The sequence below is a fragment of the Salvelinus sp. IW2-2015 genome, linkage group LG11, assembly GCF_002910315.2.
Source record: "Salvelinus sp. IW2-2015 linkage group LG11, ASM291031v2, whole genome shotgun sequence".
Lineage (NCBI taxonomy): Eukaryota > Metazoa > Chordata > Actinopteri > Salmoniformes > Salmonidae > Salvelinus > Salvelinus sp. IW2-2015.
This window is the reverse complement of record NC_036851.1, coordinates 5,729,137-5,749,797: the sequence shown is the minus strand read 5'-3', so window position 1 is coordinate 5,749,797 and position 20,661 is coordinate 5,729,137. Positions and strand designations below refer to the sequence as shown.

General features: G+C 44.1%; 1 protein-coding gene across 1 annotated transcript in view; it reads left to right on the top strand.

Annotated features, from left to right (window-relative positions):
• Positions 1–10,562, top strand: part of LOC111969695 (mitogen-activated protein kinase 14A-like) — a 52,556-nt gene extending 41,994 nt beyond the window's left edge. Inside the window, exons 8-12 of the mRNA XM_023995878.2 lie at positions 4,359–4,430; positions 5,303–5,382; positions 6,405–6,483; positions 6,616–6,789; positions 6,937–10,562. Of these exons, the coding sequence (XP_023851646.1) occupies positions 4,359–4,430; positions 5,303–5,382; positions 6,405–6,483; positions 6,616–6,789; positions 6,937–7,004 (473 nt within the window). The 3' untranslated portion in view covers positions 7,005–10,562. The remainder of the gene's footprint in view (positions 1–4,358; positions 4,431–5,302; positions 5,383–6,404; positions 6,484–6,615; positions 6,790–6,936) is intronic.
• Positions 10,563–20,661: the final 10,099 nt, after the last annotated feature.

The following is a 20,661-nucleotide window of genomic DNA, read 5'->3' as shown; positions in this document are numbered from 1 at the left end:
ACGAGACAGCCTACAGGGAAGAGGTGAGGGCACTCGGAGTGTGGTGTCAGGAAAACAACCTCTCACTCAACGTCAACAAAACAAAGGAGATGATCGTGGACTTCAGGAAACCACCGAGGAAGCACCACCCCCCTATCCACATTGAAGGGTCAGCAGTTGAGAAGGTGGAAAGTTTTAAGGTCCTCGGCGTACACATCAGACAAACTGAAATGGTCCACCCACACAGACAGTGTGGCGAAGAAGGCGTAACAGCGCCTCTTCAACCTCAGGAGGCTGAAGAAATTTGGGTTGTTACCCAAAACCCTTACAAACTTTTACAGATGCACAATCGAGAGCATCCTGTCTGACTGTATCACAGCCTGGTACTGTAATTGCACCGCCCTCAACCGCAAGCCTCTCCAGAGGGTGGTGCGGTCTGCACAACGCATCACCGGGGGAAAACTACCTGCCCTCCATGACTCCTACAGCCCCCGATGTCACAGGAAGGCCAAAAAGATCATCAAGGACATCAACCACCCGAGCCACTGCCTGTTCACACCGCTACCATCCAGAAGGCGAGGTCAGGACAGGTGCACCGAAGCTGGGACTGAGAGAAAGAAGCTGTTTTTCAATCTCAAGACCATCAGACTGCTAAACAGCCATCACTAACTCAGAGAGGCTGCTGCCTACATTGAGACCCAGTCACTGGCCACTTTAATACATGGATCACTAGTCACATTAAACAATGCCACTTTAAATAATACCACTTTAATAATGTTTACATATCTTACATCACTCATATCATATGTATATACTGTATTTTATACCATCTATTGCAACTTGCCTATGTCGCTCGGCCATAGCTCATCCAATAATTTATATGTACATATTCTCATTCACTCCTTTTTAGATTTGTGTATATTAGGTAGTTGTTGGGGAATTGTTAGATTACTTGTTAGATATTACTGCACTGTCGGAACTAGAAGCACAAGCATTTCGCTACACTCGCATTAACATCTGCTAACCATGTGTATGTGGCCAATAACATTTTATTTGATTTGGGAAGGGTACCAAAAAGTTTCTGCGACATTGAAGGTCCCCAAGAACTCCGTGACCTCCATCATTCTTAAGTTTGGAACCACCAAGACACTTTCTAGAGCTGGCCACCCGGCTAAACTGAGCAATTGGGGGAGAAGGGCCAAGGTCAGGGAGGTGACCAAGAACCCCATGGTCACTCTGATAGAGCTCCAGAGTTCCCCTGTGGAGATGGTTGTCCTTATGGAAGTTTTTATTTTATTTCACCTTTATTTATTTCACCTTTTATTTAAGTTCTTCATTTTACAACTGCGACCTGACCAAGATAAAGCAAACAGTGCGACACAAACAACAGGGGAATAAACAAATGTACAGTCAATAACACATAGAAAAAGTGTATATACAGTGTGTGCAAATGGCGTAAGGAGGTAAGGCAACAAATAGACCATAGTAGCGAGAAGTAATTACAATTTAGCAAATGATCACTGGAGTGATAGATGTGCAAGTAGAAATAACTGGTGTGAAAAGAGAAAAGTACATAAAAAAACTATATGGGATGGGCTATCGAATCGGTTATCTGCTCAGATAGCTGATGCTTAAAGTTAGTGGGGGAGATATAAGTCTCCAATTTCAGCGATTTTTGCAATTTGTTTCCAGTCATTGGCAGCAGAGAACTGGAAGGAAAGGCGGCCGAAGGAGGTGTTGGCTTTGGGATGACCAGTGAAATATACCTGCTGGAGCGCGTGCTACGGGTGGGTGTGTTATGGTGACCAGTGAGCTGAGATGAGGCGGAGCTTTACCTAGCAAAGACTTATAGATGACCTGGAGCCAGGGGGTCTGGCGACGAATATGTAGCGAGCGCCGGCCGACGAGAGAATACAGGTCACAGTGGTGGGTGGTATAAGGGGCTCTTGGTAACAAAACGGATAGCACTGTGATAGACTGCATCCAATTTGCTGAGTTGAGAGGTGGAGGCTATTTTGTAAATGACATCGCGAGGTCTAGGATCAGTACGATAGTCAGTTTTACGAGGGTATGTTTGGCAGCGTGAGTGAAGGAGGCTTTGTTGCAAAATAGGAAGCCGATTCTAGATTTAATTTTAATGGAGATGTTTAATATGAGTCTGGAAGGAGAGTTTACAGTCTAGCCAGACACCTGGGTATTGTAGTTGTCCACATAAGTCAGACCGTCCAGAGTAGTGATGCTAGTCGGGTGGGCGGGTTTGGGCAGCGATCGGTTGAAAAGCATGCATTTAGTTTTACGGCGTTAAGAGCAGTTGGAGGCACGGAAGGAGTGTTGTATGGCATTGAAGCTCGTTTGGAGGTTGTTAACACAGTGTCCAAAGAAGGGCCAGATGTATACAGAATGGTGTCGTCTACGTAGAGGTGGATCAAGGAATCACCCGCATCAAGAAGGACATTTTTGATATATACAGAGAAAAGAGTCGGCTCAAGAATTAACCCTGTGGTACCCCCCATAGAGACTGCCAGAGGTACAGACAACAGGCTCTCCGATTTGACACGCTTTACTCTGTCTGAGAAGTAGTTGGTGAACCAGGCGAGGCAGTCATTTGAGAAACCAAGGCTGTTGAGTCTGCCAATAAGAATACGGTGATTGACAGAGTCGAATGAAGAACAGGTCGATGAAGACGGCCGCACAGTACTGTCTTTTATCAATGGCGGTTATGATATCGTTTAGTACCTTGAGCGTGGCTGAGGTGCACCCGTGACCAGCTAGGAAACCAGATTGCACAGCGGAGAAGGTACGGTGGGATACGAAATGGTTGGTGATCTGTTTGTTAACTTGGCTTTCGAAGACTAGTTAGAAAGGCAGGGCAGGATGGATATAGGTCTAACAGTTTGGGTCTGGAGTGTCACCCCCTTTGAAGCGGGGGATGACCGCGGCAGCTTTCCAATCTTTTGGGATCTCGGGCGACACGAAACAGTGGTTGGACAGACTGGTAATAGGGGTTGCAACAATGGCGGCGGATAATTTTAGAAAGAGAGGGTCCAGATTGTCTAGCCCAGCTGATTTGTACGGGTCCAGGTTTTGCAGCTCTTTCAGAACATCTGCTATCTGGATTTGGGTGAAGGAGAAGCTGGGGAGGCTTGGGCAAGTAGCTGCGGGGGGTGCGGAGCTGTTTGTTGGGATAGCCAGGAGGAAAGCATGGCCAGCCGTAGAGAAATGCTTATTGAAATTCTCGATTATCGGTGGTGACAGTGTTTCCTAGCCTCAGTGCAGTGGGCAGCTGGGAGGAGGTGCTCTTATTCTCCATGGACTTTAGTGTCCCAAAACTTTTTGGTGTAAGAGCTACAGGATACAAATTTCTGTTTGAAAAAGCTAGTTGAAGTTTCTCCCATCTCTGCAGCACTCCACTAATCAGGCCTTTATGGTAGAGTGGCCAGATGGAAGCCACTCCTCAGTAAAAAGCACATGACAGCCAGCTTGGAGTTTTCCAAAAGGCACCTAAAGGACTCTCAGACCATGAGATACAAGATTCTCTGGTCTGATGAAACCAAGATTGAACTCTTTGGCCTGAATGCCAAGCTTCACATCTAGAGGAAACCTAGCACCATCCCAACGGTGAAGCATGGTGATGATAGCATCATGCTTTGGGGATGTTTTTCAACGGTAGGGACTAGGAGACTAGTCAGGATCAGGGGAAAGATGAACAGAGCAAAGTGCAGAGAGATCCTTGATGAAAACCTGCTCCAGAGTGCGCTGGATCTCCGACTGGGGCGAAGGATCACCTTCCACAAGGACAACAACCCTAAGCACACAGCCAAGACAATGCAGAAGTGGGTTTTGAGAGGATCTGCAGAGAAGAATGAGAGGAATGGGAGAAAGACTCCTCAAATACAGGTGTGCCAAGCTTGTAYCGTCATACCCAAGAAGACTCAAGGCTGTAATCGCTGCCAAAGGTGCTTCAACTAAGTACTGAGTAATGTCTGAAAACTTATGTAAATGTGATATTTCAGGTTTTTTTTAAATATAAATTTGCCAACATTGAGAAAAAAAACTTTTATTGCTTTGTCATTATGGGGTATTGTGTGTAGATTGATGAGAAAAAAACTGTTTTAATCCATTTTAGAATAAGGCTGTAATGTAACAAAATGTTGAAAAAGTGAAGGGGTCTGAATACTTTCCGAATCCACTGTATATTACACTATCTCTGCAATATGACAGGTATGACCTATAAGCAATATACTGTATATTCTATAGGCCAGGTTTTATTGTATTTTTTTACACCCCCAAAAATTATTTTGCAGTTAATGGTTATACCAAATGATTTTACGGATATGTGTTTCTAGCTGAACACGAACAGTGTTGTTTTGTTGTTGTAGTTGACATCTGGTCGGTGGGCTGCATAATGGCGGAGCTGCTAACCGGAAGGACGTTATTTCCCGGCACCGACCGTATCCTTTCACTGTTGTCATGGTGACATGGTGACAAGCACTTGTTGTCATGGCCCAATTCCATATTGACCCCTGTCCCCTACACCCAGTTGAAGTGTGCACTTAGCTAAATAACTAACTGCATGCATGGGCAAACCAGGTAGTATATGTCTGAGGTTCTCATAGAAGTATCCCTCCTCCTACTTCTCCCTCCTATTTTTCCCTACCCTCCCATCCCTTCCTTCTCACCCTCCTTCCATCCCTCAGTTTTCCCTTGATGTTGGTATGGTATAGACATTGGTCAGTTGAAGCTTATAATGATCCTCATGGGAACCCCGGAACCTGAGCTCTTGATGAAAAATCTCCTGAGTCTGTGAGTGTTCCGTCGTGTTCCACCATGTTCTGTTCCACTCCGCCCTCGCCCGTTTCTATAACAACCTCCTTATTGAGCTGCTACTACTACTATACTCTCTTCCTGTCGTGCCATTATATAGCCACTGTAACTCAACCCCACTTCCTGTGTACTTACATCAACATGGGCTGCTGTTTCAGAAGCCAAGAGAACCTTGACCTAGTTGTCATTGAGTAGAGCTGCCCCCTTGAGCCCTCTCGTCTTGAGTTGCTCTGTTCTTCTGACACTCGTTCCTCTGCTGGCTTTGTTCTAAAAGCCTGTAGTTGTGTCTCTATTCAATAATACCTCATACAGCATGTCAACTTTTACCCTTCCCTCTCATCCCCTTATCTTCTCCTTTCCCCCCCACCCCCACCCCCCTCCCCTTCTCCCCACGAAACAAAATTATTCAGTATTTAGTTTAGGGACACTTTGACATCCCTGTGACCCTCTACCCTGTGTGACAGTATGACCTATGACCCTTGACCCTGGGCTGCTGTAGATATTAACCAGCTGCAGCAGATCATGAGGCTGACAGGAACGCCCCCGGACTCTGTCATTAGCCGGATGCCCAGCCACGAGGTGAGACCCTATGAGATGTCCTTCCCAGGGTCCCCCAAATTATAAATGCAAGAAGTACTGATATTGTATCATATAATAGCACTCAGTTTTCCAGGAAAACAAAAATGTAGACGTTTATGGTAGTTAACTTATATTTTAGATACTATTTATACAAAAAATGCATATAAAACCGTATGAACTGTATTTATGATTGTATGACAATATTTTAGGTTAAAGTCTATTACACAATTTCTGATATCACATGTCTTCCTTTATTTTCCTGCATAAGTAAAATCAGGATTATGCCTCTACTGCCATCCTTTCCGATTAGACTGGTTTGGATTTCWCCCTGACCAATATGGCTACCCCATCCTGGAATTTTGAAGGTTTATGACATAGCCCCTCTAGTAATTTAAATGGATCTCTATGATGCCCCCAGTCTTTTGTTAGGCKCCACAGAGCTCTTCCAACCCTCCCCTACTCTCTGCACCCGACTACTTTTTGTCTGACATGCATCTCTGACGTAATCTCACCACCTTCCAGAGTGCTTTGCAATCCCTAATTCCTGACTACTTTTTCTGGCCTTGCCCCTCTGTGATCTGGAGTGTCCTGATGGTATATGATGTGTTTGGTCGTTGTGTACAGGGGTTCTCTTCCAAACTACAGCTCCAGACTGCAGTATTCTTCATAACCCTTTAGATGTGCTCTATGGGGCCATTTATCAAGCGTCTCAGAGTAGGCGTTCTGATCTACGATCAGGTTCCCCCTGACCATGTAATCCTATTCAATGTGATGTAAAAGGCTAAACTGATCTTAAATCGGCACTCCTACACTGAGACGCTTGATACACAGGGCACGTAACTGAGTCTCCTATTGGCATCAATGCGYGATTTACACATTCTGGTCTCAAGTTAGGATTCGAGCCCTAAGTGTACAGAAATCATCTGTCTTCACTGTCGACGTGTGGTGTCGGTAGATTTCAGAAGCAGTTCAAGTGTTGAAGTCACCTGTGTGTTGAACTGTTCTGTGTATCTCTCTAACAGGCCAGAAACTACATTAACTCCCTTCCCCAGATGCCCAAGAGGAACTTTGCTGACGTGTTCGTTGGCGCTAACCCACTAGGTAATAATGGGGTAGTCTGTCTAGTGTCTCACAAACACACACATTCACACTGTCTAAACAGACACTCCGTTTACATTATCTCTCTTTCTCTCTCTCTCTCTCTCTCTCTCTCTCTCTCTCTCTTTCTTCCAGCGGTGGATCTGTTAGAGAAGATGTTGGTTCTGGACACTGATAAGCGGATCACAGCGTCAGAGACCCTGGCCCACCCCTACTTCTCCCAGTACCACGACCCAGACGATGAACCAGAGTCTGAGCCATACGACCAGAGCTTTGAGAGCCGTGAGCTGGAGATAGAGGAGTGGAAAAGTATGTGACGGGGGGGGGGGGAGAGGGAAATTGCTCCGTGTGTGGAGGGAGGATGATAAAACCATTTAGGTGTAACATAACATGGTACTCGCACTAAACTAGGTAGACGTCTACTCCGGCCACTTCTGATCTCTCTCTTTCTCTCAGGGTTGACCTATGAGGAGGTTTGCAGCTTCGAGCCCCTGCCATTCGACGGAGACGAGATGGAGTCCTGAGGGAACTAGGGTGACGTCATTGATGATCTCGCCTCCTTCTCTTATGGAATTGTGTTGAGGAGGAAGTGGCATGTAGACATTGAACTCGAGCCAGTGATGCGTTTCCTCCCCTAATGGTTTAGGTTAGGATCTGGGAGTAGGTTGAGCTTATCTTAGAGGCAACTTCCTGCCAGAGCACACAACCTTGTGTGAGGACTATCAACTCCCCGGACTATTTAACAAACAAACAAACGGGAAACCACGACATTCAAGTGTCTGCCGTCGTTCATTTCTGGGGTCACTCTCGGGTTAGAGGTCAAGGGTTAAAGGTGACCGACCCCACCCTCCAGGTTGCTGTATTATGTTATATTGTCTGTGTTTTGGTCTCTGGGCCGAACTGGGGAAATTACTTTGTAATATTGTATCTACTGTTTGTGTGTTTTAGAATATCTGTTAAGTTAGCATCAGATTTTCACATTGTTTGCAAAAAAGTATCTTATTTAATAAATTCCTGGAAAAGGTGCTCAGTTCAATATGGCAAAAACAATCAACCACATTATTTAATTTAACAAACCACTGGTACCTTCAAACATCTATTTATGATTTTAGGTTGGTAGTGTATAGCCAGACGTTATTTTACCTCCTTTTGGATCGAATTCAGTAGGAAACCCAACAGTGTAAATCACCTCTGCCCTTCTATGACAAACGTTCTGTCTCCACAGTCAATCTGTACGCGGTTGTTATGCCTGCCAGTGTTTTACATATGTAAATAAGGCTGCACTCTTGTAAATAAATGATACTATGCACACAGTAATACAGCCTAGAAGTCGCTATTATAATAGAGCACATAGCCCCACTCACCCTTTTCTCACTGATTTAGAACACTGCCCCTAGTGACAGGAACCGTTTAGGAATGACTGGCAGGTTCCATGCCCAATCAGGTGGATTCTTCTCAGAATGGCGTGTCCCTTATGAGAATGACGACACAACCTTTTGATGTCCATTTTTTTCTCTCTAATTCAATCACACAGAAAGAGAGAGGGCCGGGGAGTTTTGTATTTGCTTATCCTGCCCCTTTTAACTTATTTAATCTCTTTTTCTTTCTACCCATCTCTCTGTTTCTTTTGCACTCCCTCTTTGTATCATCGCCTCCCCGGACACGTGTTACGCTGTCCTGTCCTCTGTGTAGTCTATTAGAAGTGAGGGGAGAGCTGTTATGTCACTGTCACAAAATGTTATATTTAAAATCCTCCATCCCCAACCCCACGATGAAATCAGAATGTGGTTTCCCTGGCATCTATAGTGTATGCGCTATGTAGGACTTCAAGGTTGAGTCGGAGAGAAGCTCCCCCATAGCAATAGAGTACCAAACTTGGACATAAAGCTCCAAGCTGTGTTGTGTGTGTGCGTGCATGCGTTTGCGTGCAATTCTTTCAATCTTGCGACTCTTTGAGAATGTTTTACCCAATGATGTATACAGTACCAGTCAAAAGTTTGGACACACCTTCTCATTCAAGGGTTGTTTCTTTATTTTTACCATTTTCTACTTTGTAGAATAATAGTGAAGACATCAAAACTATGAAATAACACATATGGAATCATGTAGTTGTCACGATCGTCTTCTGGTGAATGAGTGGACCAAGTCGCAGCGTGATATGAATACATCTTCCCTTTTATTTATAACGAAGATGAACACGAAACGAAACACTTTTACAAACTATACAAAACAACAAACGACCGTGAAGCTACAAAACGAAAGTGCACACACAAGCTACTAACGTTTAGACATAGACAATTACCCACAACCTGTCTAATGCCTATGGCTGCCTTAAATATGGCTCCCAATCAGAGACAACGATAGACAGCTGTCTCTGATTGAGAACCACTCAGGCAACCATAGACATACCTAAACACAACCCCATAAACTCTACCAAAACCCCCTAGACACTACAAACACCCTCGACTAGACAAAAACACACAAACATCCCCCATGTCACACCCTGACCTAACTAAAATAATAAAGAAAACAAAGATAACTAAGGCCAGGGCGTGACAGTAGTTATCAAACAAATATGTATTTTAGATTCTTCAAATTAGCCACCTTTTGCCTTTGACAGCTTTCCTCACTCGTGGKATTCTCTCAACCAGCTTCATGAGGAATGCTTTTCCAACAGTCTTGATCACTTGTTGGCCGCTTTTCCTTCACTCTGCGGTCCAACTCATCCCAAACGATCTCAATTGGTTTGAGGTCYGGGGATTGTGGAGGCCAGGTCATCTGATGCAGCACTTCATCACTCTCCTTCTTGGTCAAATAGCCCTTACACAGCCTGGAGGTGTGTTGGGTCATTGTCCTGTTGAAAAACAAATGATAGTCCCACTAAGTGCAAACCAGATAGATGGGATGGCGTATCACTGCAGAATGCTGTGTAGCCATGCTGGTTAAGCGTGCCTTGAATTCTAAAGAAATCACTGACAGTGTCACCAGCAAAGCACACCTCGTCCTCCATGCTTCACGGTGGGAATCACACACGCGGCGATCATCCGTTCATCTACTCTGCGTCTCACAAAGACACAGCGGCTGGAACCAAAAATCTCCAATTTGGACTGATCAGACCAAATTACAGATTTCCACTGGTCTAATGTCCATTGCTCTTGTTTCTTGGCCCAAGCAAGTCTCTTCTTATTGGTGTCATTTTGTAGTGTTTTTTTTGCAGCAATTCGACCATGAAGGCCTGATCCATGCAGTCTCCTCTGAACAGTTGATGTTGAGATGTGTCTGTTACTTGAACTCTGAAGCATTTATTTGGGCTGCAATTTCTGAGGCTGGTAACTCTAATGAACTTATCCTCTGCAGCAGAGGTAACTCTGGGTCTTCCTTTCCTGTGGCGGTCCTCATGAGAGCCAGTTTCATCATAGCGCTTGATGGTTTTTGCGACTGCACTTGAATAAACTTTCCAACTGACCTACATGTCTTAAAGTAATGTTGGACTGTCGTTTCTCTTTGCTCATTTGAGCTGTTCTTGCCATAATATGGACTTGGTGTTTTACCAAATAGGGCTATCTTCTGTATACCACCCTTACCTTGTCACAACACAACTGATTGGCTCAGTAAGAAGGAAAGAAATTTGTGGAATTAACTTTTAACAAGGCACACCTGTTAATTGAAATGCATTCCTGGTGACTACCTCGTGAAGCTGGTTGAAAGGATGCCAAGAGTGTGCAAAACTGTCATCAAGGCAAAGGGTGGCTACTTTGAAGAATCTCAAATAAACAAATCAAAATATATTTTATAACACTTTTTTTGGTTACTACATGATTCAATGTGTCATTTCATAGTTTTGATGTCTTCACTATTATTCTACAATGTAGAAAATAGTAAAAATGAAGAAAAACCCTTGAATGAGTAGGTGTGTCCAAACTTTTGACTGGTACTGTATGTATGCACTAAGTCACCGTCCTCCATATTGATACTCCTCATAAGGAACAGCCTCCATAGGAATTTACATTGTTTTAACTTTATTGGTCGTTGTGGGGACAGCAACATAAGAACTCTGTAAAATAATACACATGTTAATTTTTTATGTGATGATTGGATTCTGTTTGTTAAAAAAAAAGGAAGTGTTACAGCATATGTAATGAAAAACAAAGTCGAAAGGAAAACGTGGCTCACCTAACGTACACTACAAAGCAACACAATGTCAATTACCATAATGTAAAGCTGGAGAAGTTAATGCGTGATCCCATAATGTTTTCAATATTGCTGACCAATTTAAGATCAATCTGATGTAAAGTTATGAAGCCAGTAAAAATATATCAATAAATTACTCTTAGTACAATACACCTAGGAACTGGTCATTTTAATATACATCATGTCGTGTAGTAGAACCAGGAGACGATGAATATGACCAGTCTCCTCACTAGCACAGTTAGCTACCATTTATTTTCCCAGTAGACCGATTTGCAAGCGGTATAATGTCAACATACGTTCATTATACTCCGCAAATATGGAGTTTTGCTGACCAACTATTGTCATTTACTGCAGTCATGCCCGGTAAGTACTTCCAAAAAAGGTGTAAATTAAAATGTATAACCAAAAAATTAAAAAAACATATCTGGAAATTATCTATGTATTGTTTTTGACCAGGTGTGCATGCGCCAAATACACCTTTTCGGGACGATACATTTAAAAGAAAAACACCATCACAATTTGTTGAGTCCGGAGACAAATAGCAAAGGTGTCTCAGGCAGTATTTGAAGTATCTAAATATAGTGTAACCTACCACTCAATGTATATCAAGTACCGTGGAGGGCACAATCTTACAATGTTGCAGTCCAGAAAAGAGAACTTTACCATCTATGCCCAAAGCCTGGGCCTCTGATGAAGACTATAGAACTGTTAACCATTCCAGTATTCCCCCTTCTCTCTAGGAGCACTTGTGTGCCCAGGCCCCATAGGCACATCTAAAGGGATCCCACTCTGGTCACCAATGTAGCTGACCGATGTAGAGAGAGACAAGTGCCTTAGCATTCTGCTATCTACATTTTGTGTGGTCCAGAGACGAGAACTCTATAATCTGTGGCAAAAGCCTGGGCTCCTGACGGGTACAATATAATTATTCCCACTGCATGTTACAATAGTAAAATAATATGTTTGTCAGCTGTTAAACTGATTCTACATTTAATGTAGCATTTGAGACAAAAGTGAGAGACAATAATGAATGAAGATGCTCAAACCAGCACGTGTATCTGTAGTGGGTGTGCTTCAACTCAAATGCCTGTGTAAGACAAAATCCACAAAGAAAAGACAATATGACATTTGTGGTCCCAATGTCTAAATGGTGACGGCAGGGCTAGTTCAAACAGCAGTAGTAGAATGGTTCTCCTCACAGGTGAGTGAATCAGCCCATGCTTGGCGAACAGCACTTGATTGATATCTCAAATCAAAGTATTGGTCACATACACGTGGTTAGCAGATGTTATTGCGAGTGTAGCGAAATGTTTGTGCTTCTAGTTCCGACAGTGCAGCAATATCTAACAAGTAATCTAACAATTCCACAACTACCTAATACACACACATCTAAGTAAAGGATGGAATAAGAATATGTACTTATAAATATATGGATGAGCAATGACCGAGCGGAATAGGTAAGATGCAATAGATGGTATAAAATACAGTATACATATGAGATGAGTAATGCAAGATATGTAAACATCATTAAAAAGTGCCATTAATAAAGTGACTAGTGATCCATTTGTTAGAGTGGCCAATGATTTCAAGTCTGTATGTAGGCAGCAAACTCTGTGTTAATGATGGCTGTTTAACAGTCTGATGGCCTTGAGATAGAAGCTGTTTTTGAGTCTCTTGGTCCCAGCTTTGATGCACCTGTACTGACCTCGCCTTCTGGATGATAGCGGGGTGAACAGGCAGTGGCTCGGGTGGTTGTTGTCCTTGATCTTTTTGGCCTTCCTGTGACATTGGGTGATGTAGGTGTCCTGGAGGACAGGCAGTTTGCCCCCGGTGATGCGTTGTGCAGACCGCACCACCCTCTGGAGAGCCCTGCAGTTGTGGGCGGTGCCGTTGCCATACCAGGCGGTGATACAGCCTGAAAGGATGCTCTCAATTGTGCATCTGTAAAGGTATGTGAGGGTTTTAGATGACAAGCGAGCAAGCACCCTTGTGGGGCCCCAGTGTTGAGGATCAGCGAGTCGAGTTGTTGTTTCCTACCTTCACCATCTGGGGGTGGCCCGTCAGGAAGTCCAGGACCCAATTGCACAGGGCGGGGTTGAGACCCAGGGCCTCAAACTTAATGATGAGCTTGGAGGGTACTATGGTGTTGAATGCTGAGCTGTAGTCAATGAACAGCATTCTTACATAGGTATTCCTCTTGACCAGATGGGATTGGGCAGTGTGCAGTGTGATGGCGATTGCATCGTCTGTGGACCTTTTGGGGCGGTATGCAAATTGCAGTGGGTCTAGGCTGACAGGAAAGGTGGTGATATGATCCTTGACTAGTCTCTCAAAGCATTTCATGATGACAGAAGTGAGTGCTACGTGGCGATGGTCATTCAGTTAAGTTACCTTTGCCTTCTTGGGTACAGGAACAATGGTCGCCATCTTGAAGCATGTGGGGCAGCAGACTGGGATTGAGAGATTGAATATGTCCGTAAACACACCACCCAGCTGGTCTGCACATGCTCTGAGGACACGGCTAGGGATGCCGTCTGGGCCAGCAGCCTTGCGAGGGTTAACACGTTTAAATGTCTTACTCACGTCGGCCACGGAGAAGGAGAGCCCACAGTCCTTGCTAGCGGGCCACGTCGGTGGCACTGTGTTATCCTCAAAGCAGGCAAAGAAGGTGTTTAGTTTGTCTGGTCGTAGTGCTGGTAAGTTGACGTCACTGATATCCAATAGTTCTTCTCAGCTGTATGTAATAACACAAGATTTTCTGGGCTAACAATGTAAGAAATAATACATTTAAAATATATATTATTTTAAAAGGACTAGAAGCGAGGCGATCCTCTGTCGCCGCCATCTTGCATCTTTCTATATCCTGGGATCAGGACACAGAAGAGCTGAATAGATCATGTGAGACAAAAGTGAGAGACAATAATTAATAAAATAAAGGAGTTTGAGCTAGAAAATGAACATCCTAACAGTCTGAGGCAGGGTGCTCTGCAATCATCCTACTCCAAATATTGACAGGGATAATGTGCCATTTCTTATTTGTCAGTATGAATTACATTTGTGGGTCTTGCCTTGATGGCTGTATTAGATTTACAATGCTTGTCCTATAGATTTTATAGTATTAAATAATTACTTGGAATAAACTGATAGCTAAAATGCTCCTTGTCCCGGAATGACATGCTAGCTAGTGATTAAGCTATCTGCTCTGGACTGGGGGTCCTCCCCCAGGAATATTTTACTTTTTTAAAGCTAATTTCTTGCAATTCTACGTATTTTGACATGACTTAAGCCTATGACCAGGGTGATAATTTTTTTTTTTTTTTTATCCACAGGTCAGATGTATTCAGGATGCTTAGAACATCCCAGTACAGAGACAAAATCGAGTCGCAATTCAAACACGCTTCAGACACTTGAAGAGGGTATGTGGCAGGGTCTACAGCTCAATCACGTGATTACAAAAGAAAACCAGCCCCGTCGCGGACCAGGATGTCTTGCTCCCAGAAGGCTAGAACAACGTTTTTTGCCCGCTTTGAGGACAATACATGCCACTGACACGGCCCCTACCAAAACCTGCGGGCTCTCCTCACTGCCAGCCGGGTGAGTAAAACATTTAAACGTGTTAACCCTCGCAAGGCTGCAGGCCCAGACGGCATTCCCAGCCGCGTCCTCAGAGCATGCGCAGACCCAGCTGGTGGTGTGTTTACGGACATATTCAATCAATCTTATCCCAGTCTGCTGTTCCCACATGCTTTCAAGAGGGCCCCATTGTTCCTGTTCCCAAGAAAGCTAAGTTAACTGAGCTAAACGACTACCGCCCCGTAGCCACTCACTTCCGGTCATCATAACAGAAGTGCTTTGAGAGACTAGTCAAGGACCATATCACCTCCACCCTTACCGGACACCCTAGACCCACTCCAATTGCTTACCGACCCAATAGGTCCACAGACGACGCAATCGCAACCACACTGCACACTGCCCTAACCCATCTGGACAAGAAGGATAACCCATGTGAGAATGCTGTTCATCGGTTACAGCTCAGCATTCACAACCCATAGTACCCTCCAAACTCGTCATCAAGCTCGAGACCCTGGGTCCGACCCCGCCCTGTGCAACTGGGTCCTGGACTTCCTGACGGGCCGCCCCCAGGTGTGAGGGTAGGTAACAACATCTCCACCCCGCTGATCCTCAACACGGGGCCCCACAAGGGTGCGTTTCTGAGCCCTCTCCTGTACTCCCTGTTCACCCACGACTGCGTGGCCATGCACGCCTCCAACTCAATCATCAGTTTGCGGATGACACTACAGTGGTAGGCTTGATTACCCAACAACGACGAGCGGCCTACAGGGAGCACGGTGAGGGCCCTCGGAGTGTGGTGTCAGGAAAATAACCCACACTCAACGTCAACAAAACAAAGGAGATGATTGTGGACTTCAGGAAACAGCAGAGGGAGCACCCCCCTATCCACATCGACGGGTCAGTAGTGGAGAAGTGGAAAGTTTTTAAGTTCCTCGGGTACACATCACGGACAAACTGAATTTGTCCACCCACACAGACAGCGTTGTGAAGAGGCGGCAGCAGCGCCTCTTCAACCTCAGGAGGCTGAAGAAATTCGGCTTGTCACCAAAAGCACTACCAAACTTCCTACAGATGCACAATCGAGAGCATCCTGTCGGGCTGGCTCACCGCCTGGTTACGGGCAACTGCTCCGCCCACAACGTAAGGCTCTCCAGAGGGTAGTTGAGGTCTGCAGAACGCATCACCGGGGGCAAACTACCTGCCCTCCAGGACACCTACACCACCCGATGTCACAGGAAGGCCATAAAGATCATCAAGGACAACAACCACCCCAAGCCACTGCCTGTTCACCCCCGCTATCATCCAGAGGCGGCAGAGGTCAGAGCAGGTGGCATCAAAGCAGGGACCGAGAGACTGAAAAACAGCTTCTATCTCAAGGCCATCAGACTGTTAAACAGCCACCACTAACATTTAGCGGCCGCTGCCAACATACTGACTCAACTCCACCACTTTAAAAATGGGAATTGATGGAAATTATGTAAAAAATGTCCACTAGCCACTTTAAACAATGCCACTTAATATAATGTTTACATACCCTACATTACCATCTCATATGTATATACTGTACTCTATATCATCTACTGCATCTTGCCATCTTTATGTAAACATGTACCACTAGCCACTTTTAAACTATGCCACTTATGTTACATACCCTACACGATCATCTTCATATGTAATAACCGTACTCTATACCATCTACGCATCTGCCATGCCGTTCTGTACCACCACTCATCATATATCTTTATGTACATATTCTTTATCCCTTTACACTTGTGTGTGGTGTGTAAGGTAGTAGTTGTGGAATTGTTAGGTTAGATTACTTGTTGGTTATTACTGCATTGTCGGAACTAGAAGCACAAGCATTCTTCGCTACACTCGCATTAACATCTGCTGAACCATGTGTATGTGACTAAATAAAATTTGATTTGATTTGATTTTTGATTTGATTAAAATGAACACAGGCAAAAATTTCATATGATGTTTGTTACTTTTGAGATGTTGGGGGGCGGGGGGGGACGGGGGAATTTTAAAGTGTCCTATAATATCTTAAATCAATTGAATTGGGTGGTTTGACACTTTATTAAGGCAGTAATTAAATGAGATAGGGAGACAGGCAGATTCTAGAAACAGTGGGATGGTTGGAAGCAGGGATTGATCTCTTCTCAGGTGGAAAGTTCTATGTGACGTGTTGGGAAGTGTTACCACTACACAGGAAGTTTTAATATTAATGATTGATATAGCAGAGGGTAACCAAATCATAGATGGCAGTCTCCTTGTCCATTTCAACGTTTTGTAATTTGGGTTAACTATCTCTTTAAAAATGGAAGAAAATCCTGCTTGCTCTCCAGGAGGGTTGGCCACGACTGATCTATGTTTTTCAAAATCACCCAATGAATTAATATCAGTATTCAGGTAGTTTGCCTACTAGTTGAAGATCCTTGTCGTCATCTTACTCTATATAGACGAAATATGATGTGTTTATGAGTTGTGAGTCCCCCTAAAAAGTCTAATTATATTTCCAATGCTTATTGTATGACTTATTCAAAACTGTCGCCATACCAAATATGTGATTACAATGGCAAAATTGGGAAGAATTTGAATAATAAAATAACCGGGAATAACAGTGGTGTTCTTGTTGACAAGCAGAGTACTTACCCTATATGTTAGCCCATTGTTAATGATAATTGTTCCACTGATCAGACTAAATAAAGTAAATAGATTATAAACTCTCCTGAAGACAAGATGCCATAAATCTAACCCAACACCCGGACCAAATTATGTTTCTATTTATTGTCCTCCTCTAGAATCAAATGTACACTTCTGGGTTCACAATCGGACAAAATTATTTTCATAGTTACAAATCAGGTCATACTACCAAACTTCCCTGCTAAAACATACTGTAGGTCTGTCTGCTGCCTTTTTGTTGTCAGCCTAAACGCCAATCAACAAACGAGGGGACTAATGCAAATGTGGCTTAAATTTACTTTAGTACATGCTGTCAAAAGGCTGCATTCTGCAATAGGGACGGGAGTAACATCAACCTAATTTTGTTGACAGCATTGTACATTAAACAGCCCTACCGTGCTGCTCTTTTTACAGTTTTATAAACTCAGAGAACTTTCTCTCTCTCTCTCCGAACAGATCCACTCCACTCTAACTCTAATCCCCTTGATCCCGTACATAACTAGACCAATCATATGCTTCAATGTGCCACAATTGTCAGTGCTGTGGCAAGCAGTGTTCCCAATTTAGCGACTTTGTCGCTATATTTAGCGAGTATTCAGACCCGTCTAGCGACACATTTTCAAAAAAAATCGACTAGCGACAAATCTAGCAATTTTTTCTGGTGTTATTGGAGACTCTGACGTGAAAGAATGTATCGTTCTTACTCTACTCAACGAGCAGCGGTTGCTGCCGTGGGCCCCACCCCGTCCCAAAGCACTCACAGGCAGCCCAGTCAGAGCAGATGTTCACCCCTCCGCGTCCAGACTGCAAATGAATCGCGGCTGCGGGAAGCCGCAGCTGGCTGATCCCGCCCTGGCTTACATTCAGGGCGGGATGTAAATGTAAAATATTCTTTGTCTAAAATAAATCACTGCACAAAAATAAATCACTGCATTTGACACACAGCCTCAGTCACTCACCTTGTCCACTGTGTGTGTGCCTCTCTGTGACATAAGCTAAACATCTAGCTGGCTAGCTCATCATGTCTCAGTCTAAACTGTACACTCAAAAATACAGAAAGGAGTGGGAATCAAACCCTGAATTCAAAGGCTGGTTGAAGCCGTTTATTGGAGATGATACACGGGCATACTGCCTGTGTTGTAAGGCTGATTTCTACGAACAAACTTAGTGATGTAAAAAAACACATGACAACTCAAAAACATACTCAAAAGGCAAAGCCTTATAACAGTTCCACCCAAAACAAGCTGCCATTTATGGTTAAAAAAATTGACTCTGCAAAAAAGCCTGAGGCCACCATGGCATTAGCTATCGCTGAACACTGGTCCATGCTGGCATGTGATCACATTGGAGAAGCATGTAGAGCTGCTTTCTCAGACTCCACTGCTGCTACCCACTGCAAAATGCACAGAAATGATTAATGGTGTTCTAGCACCATACTTTCTGAAAAAGTTGGTCGCAGATGTGAGTGACCAGGGTTTCAGCCTCCTCCTTGATGAGTCCACAGATGTAAGTGTTTCTAAGTACCTGGGGGTTGTGATAAGGTATTTAGTGACACCAAGCAGACAATTGTATCAACATTTCTGGCGCTTGTTGAGTTGGAGGGAGGAGATGCCAAATAACCCGTGCTGTTGTGGCTTTCCTTGAAGTGTTGTCTTAAAAAGAGAAACTCCTGGGGATAGGGAATGACAATGCCTCTGTTATGACGGGGATTAACAATGGGGTCCATAAAGTGCTTAAGGAGGAGTATGGCCTCAAATATCTGGTTCTTATTCACTGTGTGTGCCACTCTCTGCAGCTTGCTGTAAGTCATGCTTCCAATGACACCATCCCCCGTAGTGTGGAGTACTAGGTGCGAGAGACTTGAGACACTGGTGTTCAGTGTCTCCAAAGCGCAGGGAGGCCTACAATGCCATATATGAGACCATCAACTGTGGGGAGAAACCTTTACAGATAACCAAGGTGTGTGCCACATGTTGGCTCTCCATTGAACCCGCGGTTTCACGCATTTTGGACCAGTGGGAGGAGCTTAGGCCTGCATACGCAGTCACCATGTCAGTGAACACTGCTACATGGCTGAGGTGTTATACTCATGTACAGTGATCCTCAAACATATTGTATTTGACTTTTTGAAGTCAGTGCTGGGTGAGGTACAGTTGGCCATCAAGGCTTTTGGAGGGTAGAGCAAGTAGATCCTCTTAAGCTACTTGACAGCTTGGTTAGCCCGATCAAGTCTGTGAGCAGCAGGGTACTGAATCCACTGGCAAATGTTGATGTACTCAAAGGGCCAATAGATGGATACATCAGTCCCAAACCGTACCTTGGTTACCTTTTTGAGTCAAAGGCAGCTGAGCTCCACCTTGCGCCTGAGGATGAAAACAATGTCCGAAAGCGGTGTGTAACCTTCAACCTTCTCCCTCACTAATGAGTTGAGGGTGAGACTGCCGGACAACATCGAAGCATTGCAGTACATGTCCGATTTCAATGTGGAGGAAATTCTAAAAGCACAATAAGAGCCCTGGAGAAATATAAAAAATAGCCAAGCTCCTTGGCTACTCCCCTGCAAAGATAGACACGATTGTCCAGCAATGGCGTGCCATCCATCTTAGTAAATGGAATGAGCCAAAAAACACACTGGGCTTCTGGAGTGAGATTTGGAAGCTCAGGGATGCAGCTGATATCAACCCGTTTCAAGAACTTGCCATGGCTGCTGTGTCTGTGTTGTCCTTGCCCCACTCGAATGCTGAAGTTGAGAGTGTTCAGCCAGATGAGTGTGGTAAAAAGCAAACTTAGAAATTGGATGTCCTTGCAGACCCTTAACTCAATCCTGTACATTCGATATGGACTGAAGCTGTCTGGTGAGGCTTACTATGAGCACCAGCTGCCTGATAATGTTTTGCAGCTTTTTGGCACATCAGCTGCTTACTCATTTAAGTCAGCTCCCTCAGTTGCTGAACCTGCCATAGAGAGCCTTGACCAAAATGACGATGACACACTGTGAGCCAGCACAGCCTGTGTGTGTGTGGAGGGGGGTCTGGGGAAAAAGAAACAATTGACCTGAATTAGGGCCAGACTAGTTACCATAATTTTCTCACATTGCCATTGACAGTTTTTTTCTATTGTCTCTTTTTGGTCCATTTAGATGAATGTAGATTGTATACAAAAAAATGTATTGTTAAAAATGTTCATGTTTTACTGTGACTTGTTGTAGGCTCCTAAATGGACCATAAGGTTAAAAAACAAAACAAATTAAGAAAACAAAAAAACAAAATACTAAGGAACTCGGCCAGAGGGTCACTTTTGCCAGTCCTAGCCCGGATAAAGGAGGAGGGTTGGAATTGTGACATAAAAAAAACAAGAATCGACAGAAGAAAGTTCATTTGTAGTTCTAAACACATTTAGGGTGTTTTTTACTCACTTTTTGTTTCTCCCACGACGTTATTCCTCTCTCCTACAGTGTCCATCACAATTAAATGCACATTGCCAATTATGCAAATTAGACGATGGCGTCATTTAGCGACTTWTAAGACAGCCAATAGCTACTTTCCTTACTGAGGAGTTGGCAACACTGCAAGACAGAACAACGATAGAGGTTCAACTCGTGATGTTAAATTACAGGCACAGACGCTCCGATTTCAAAACAATTTAGGGCACAGTTGAAAAATGAACGTGCTGCCTATACAATGGACTAATTAGAKAAATAAAAGCAGTACTTTTCAATGCGTGAGATATAAG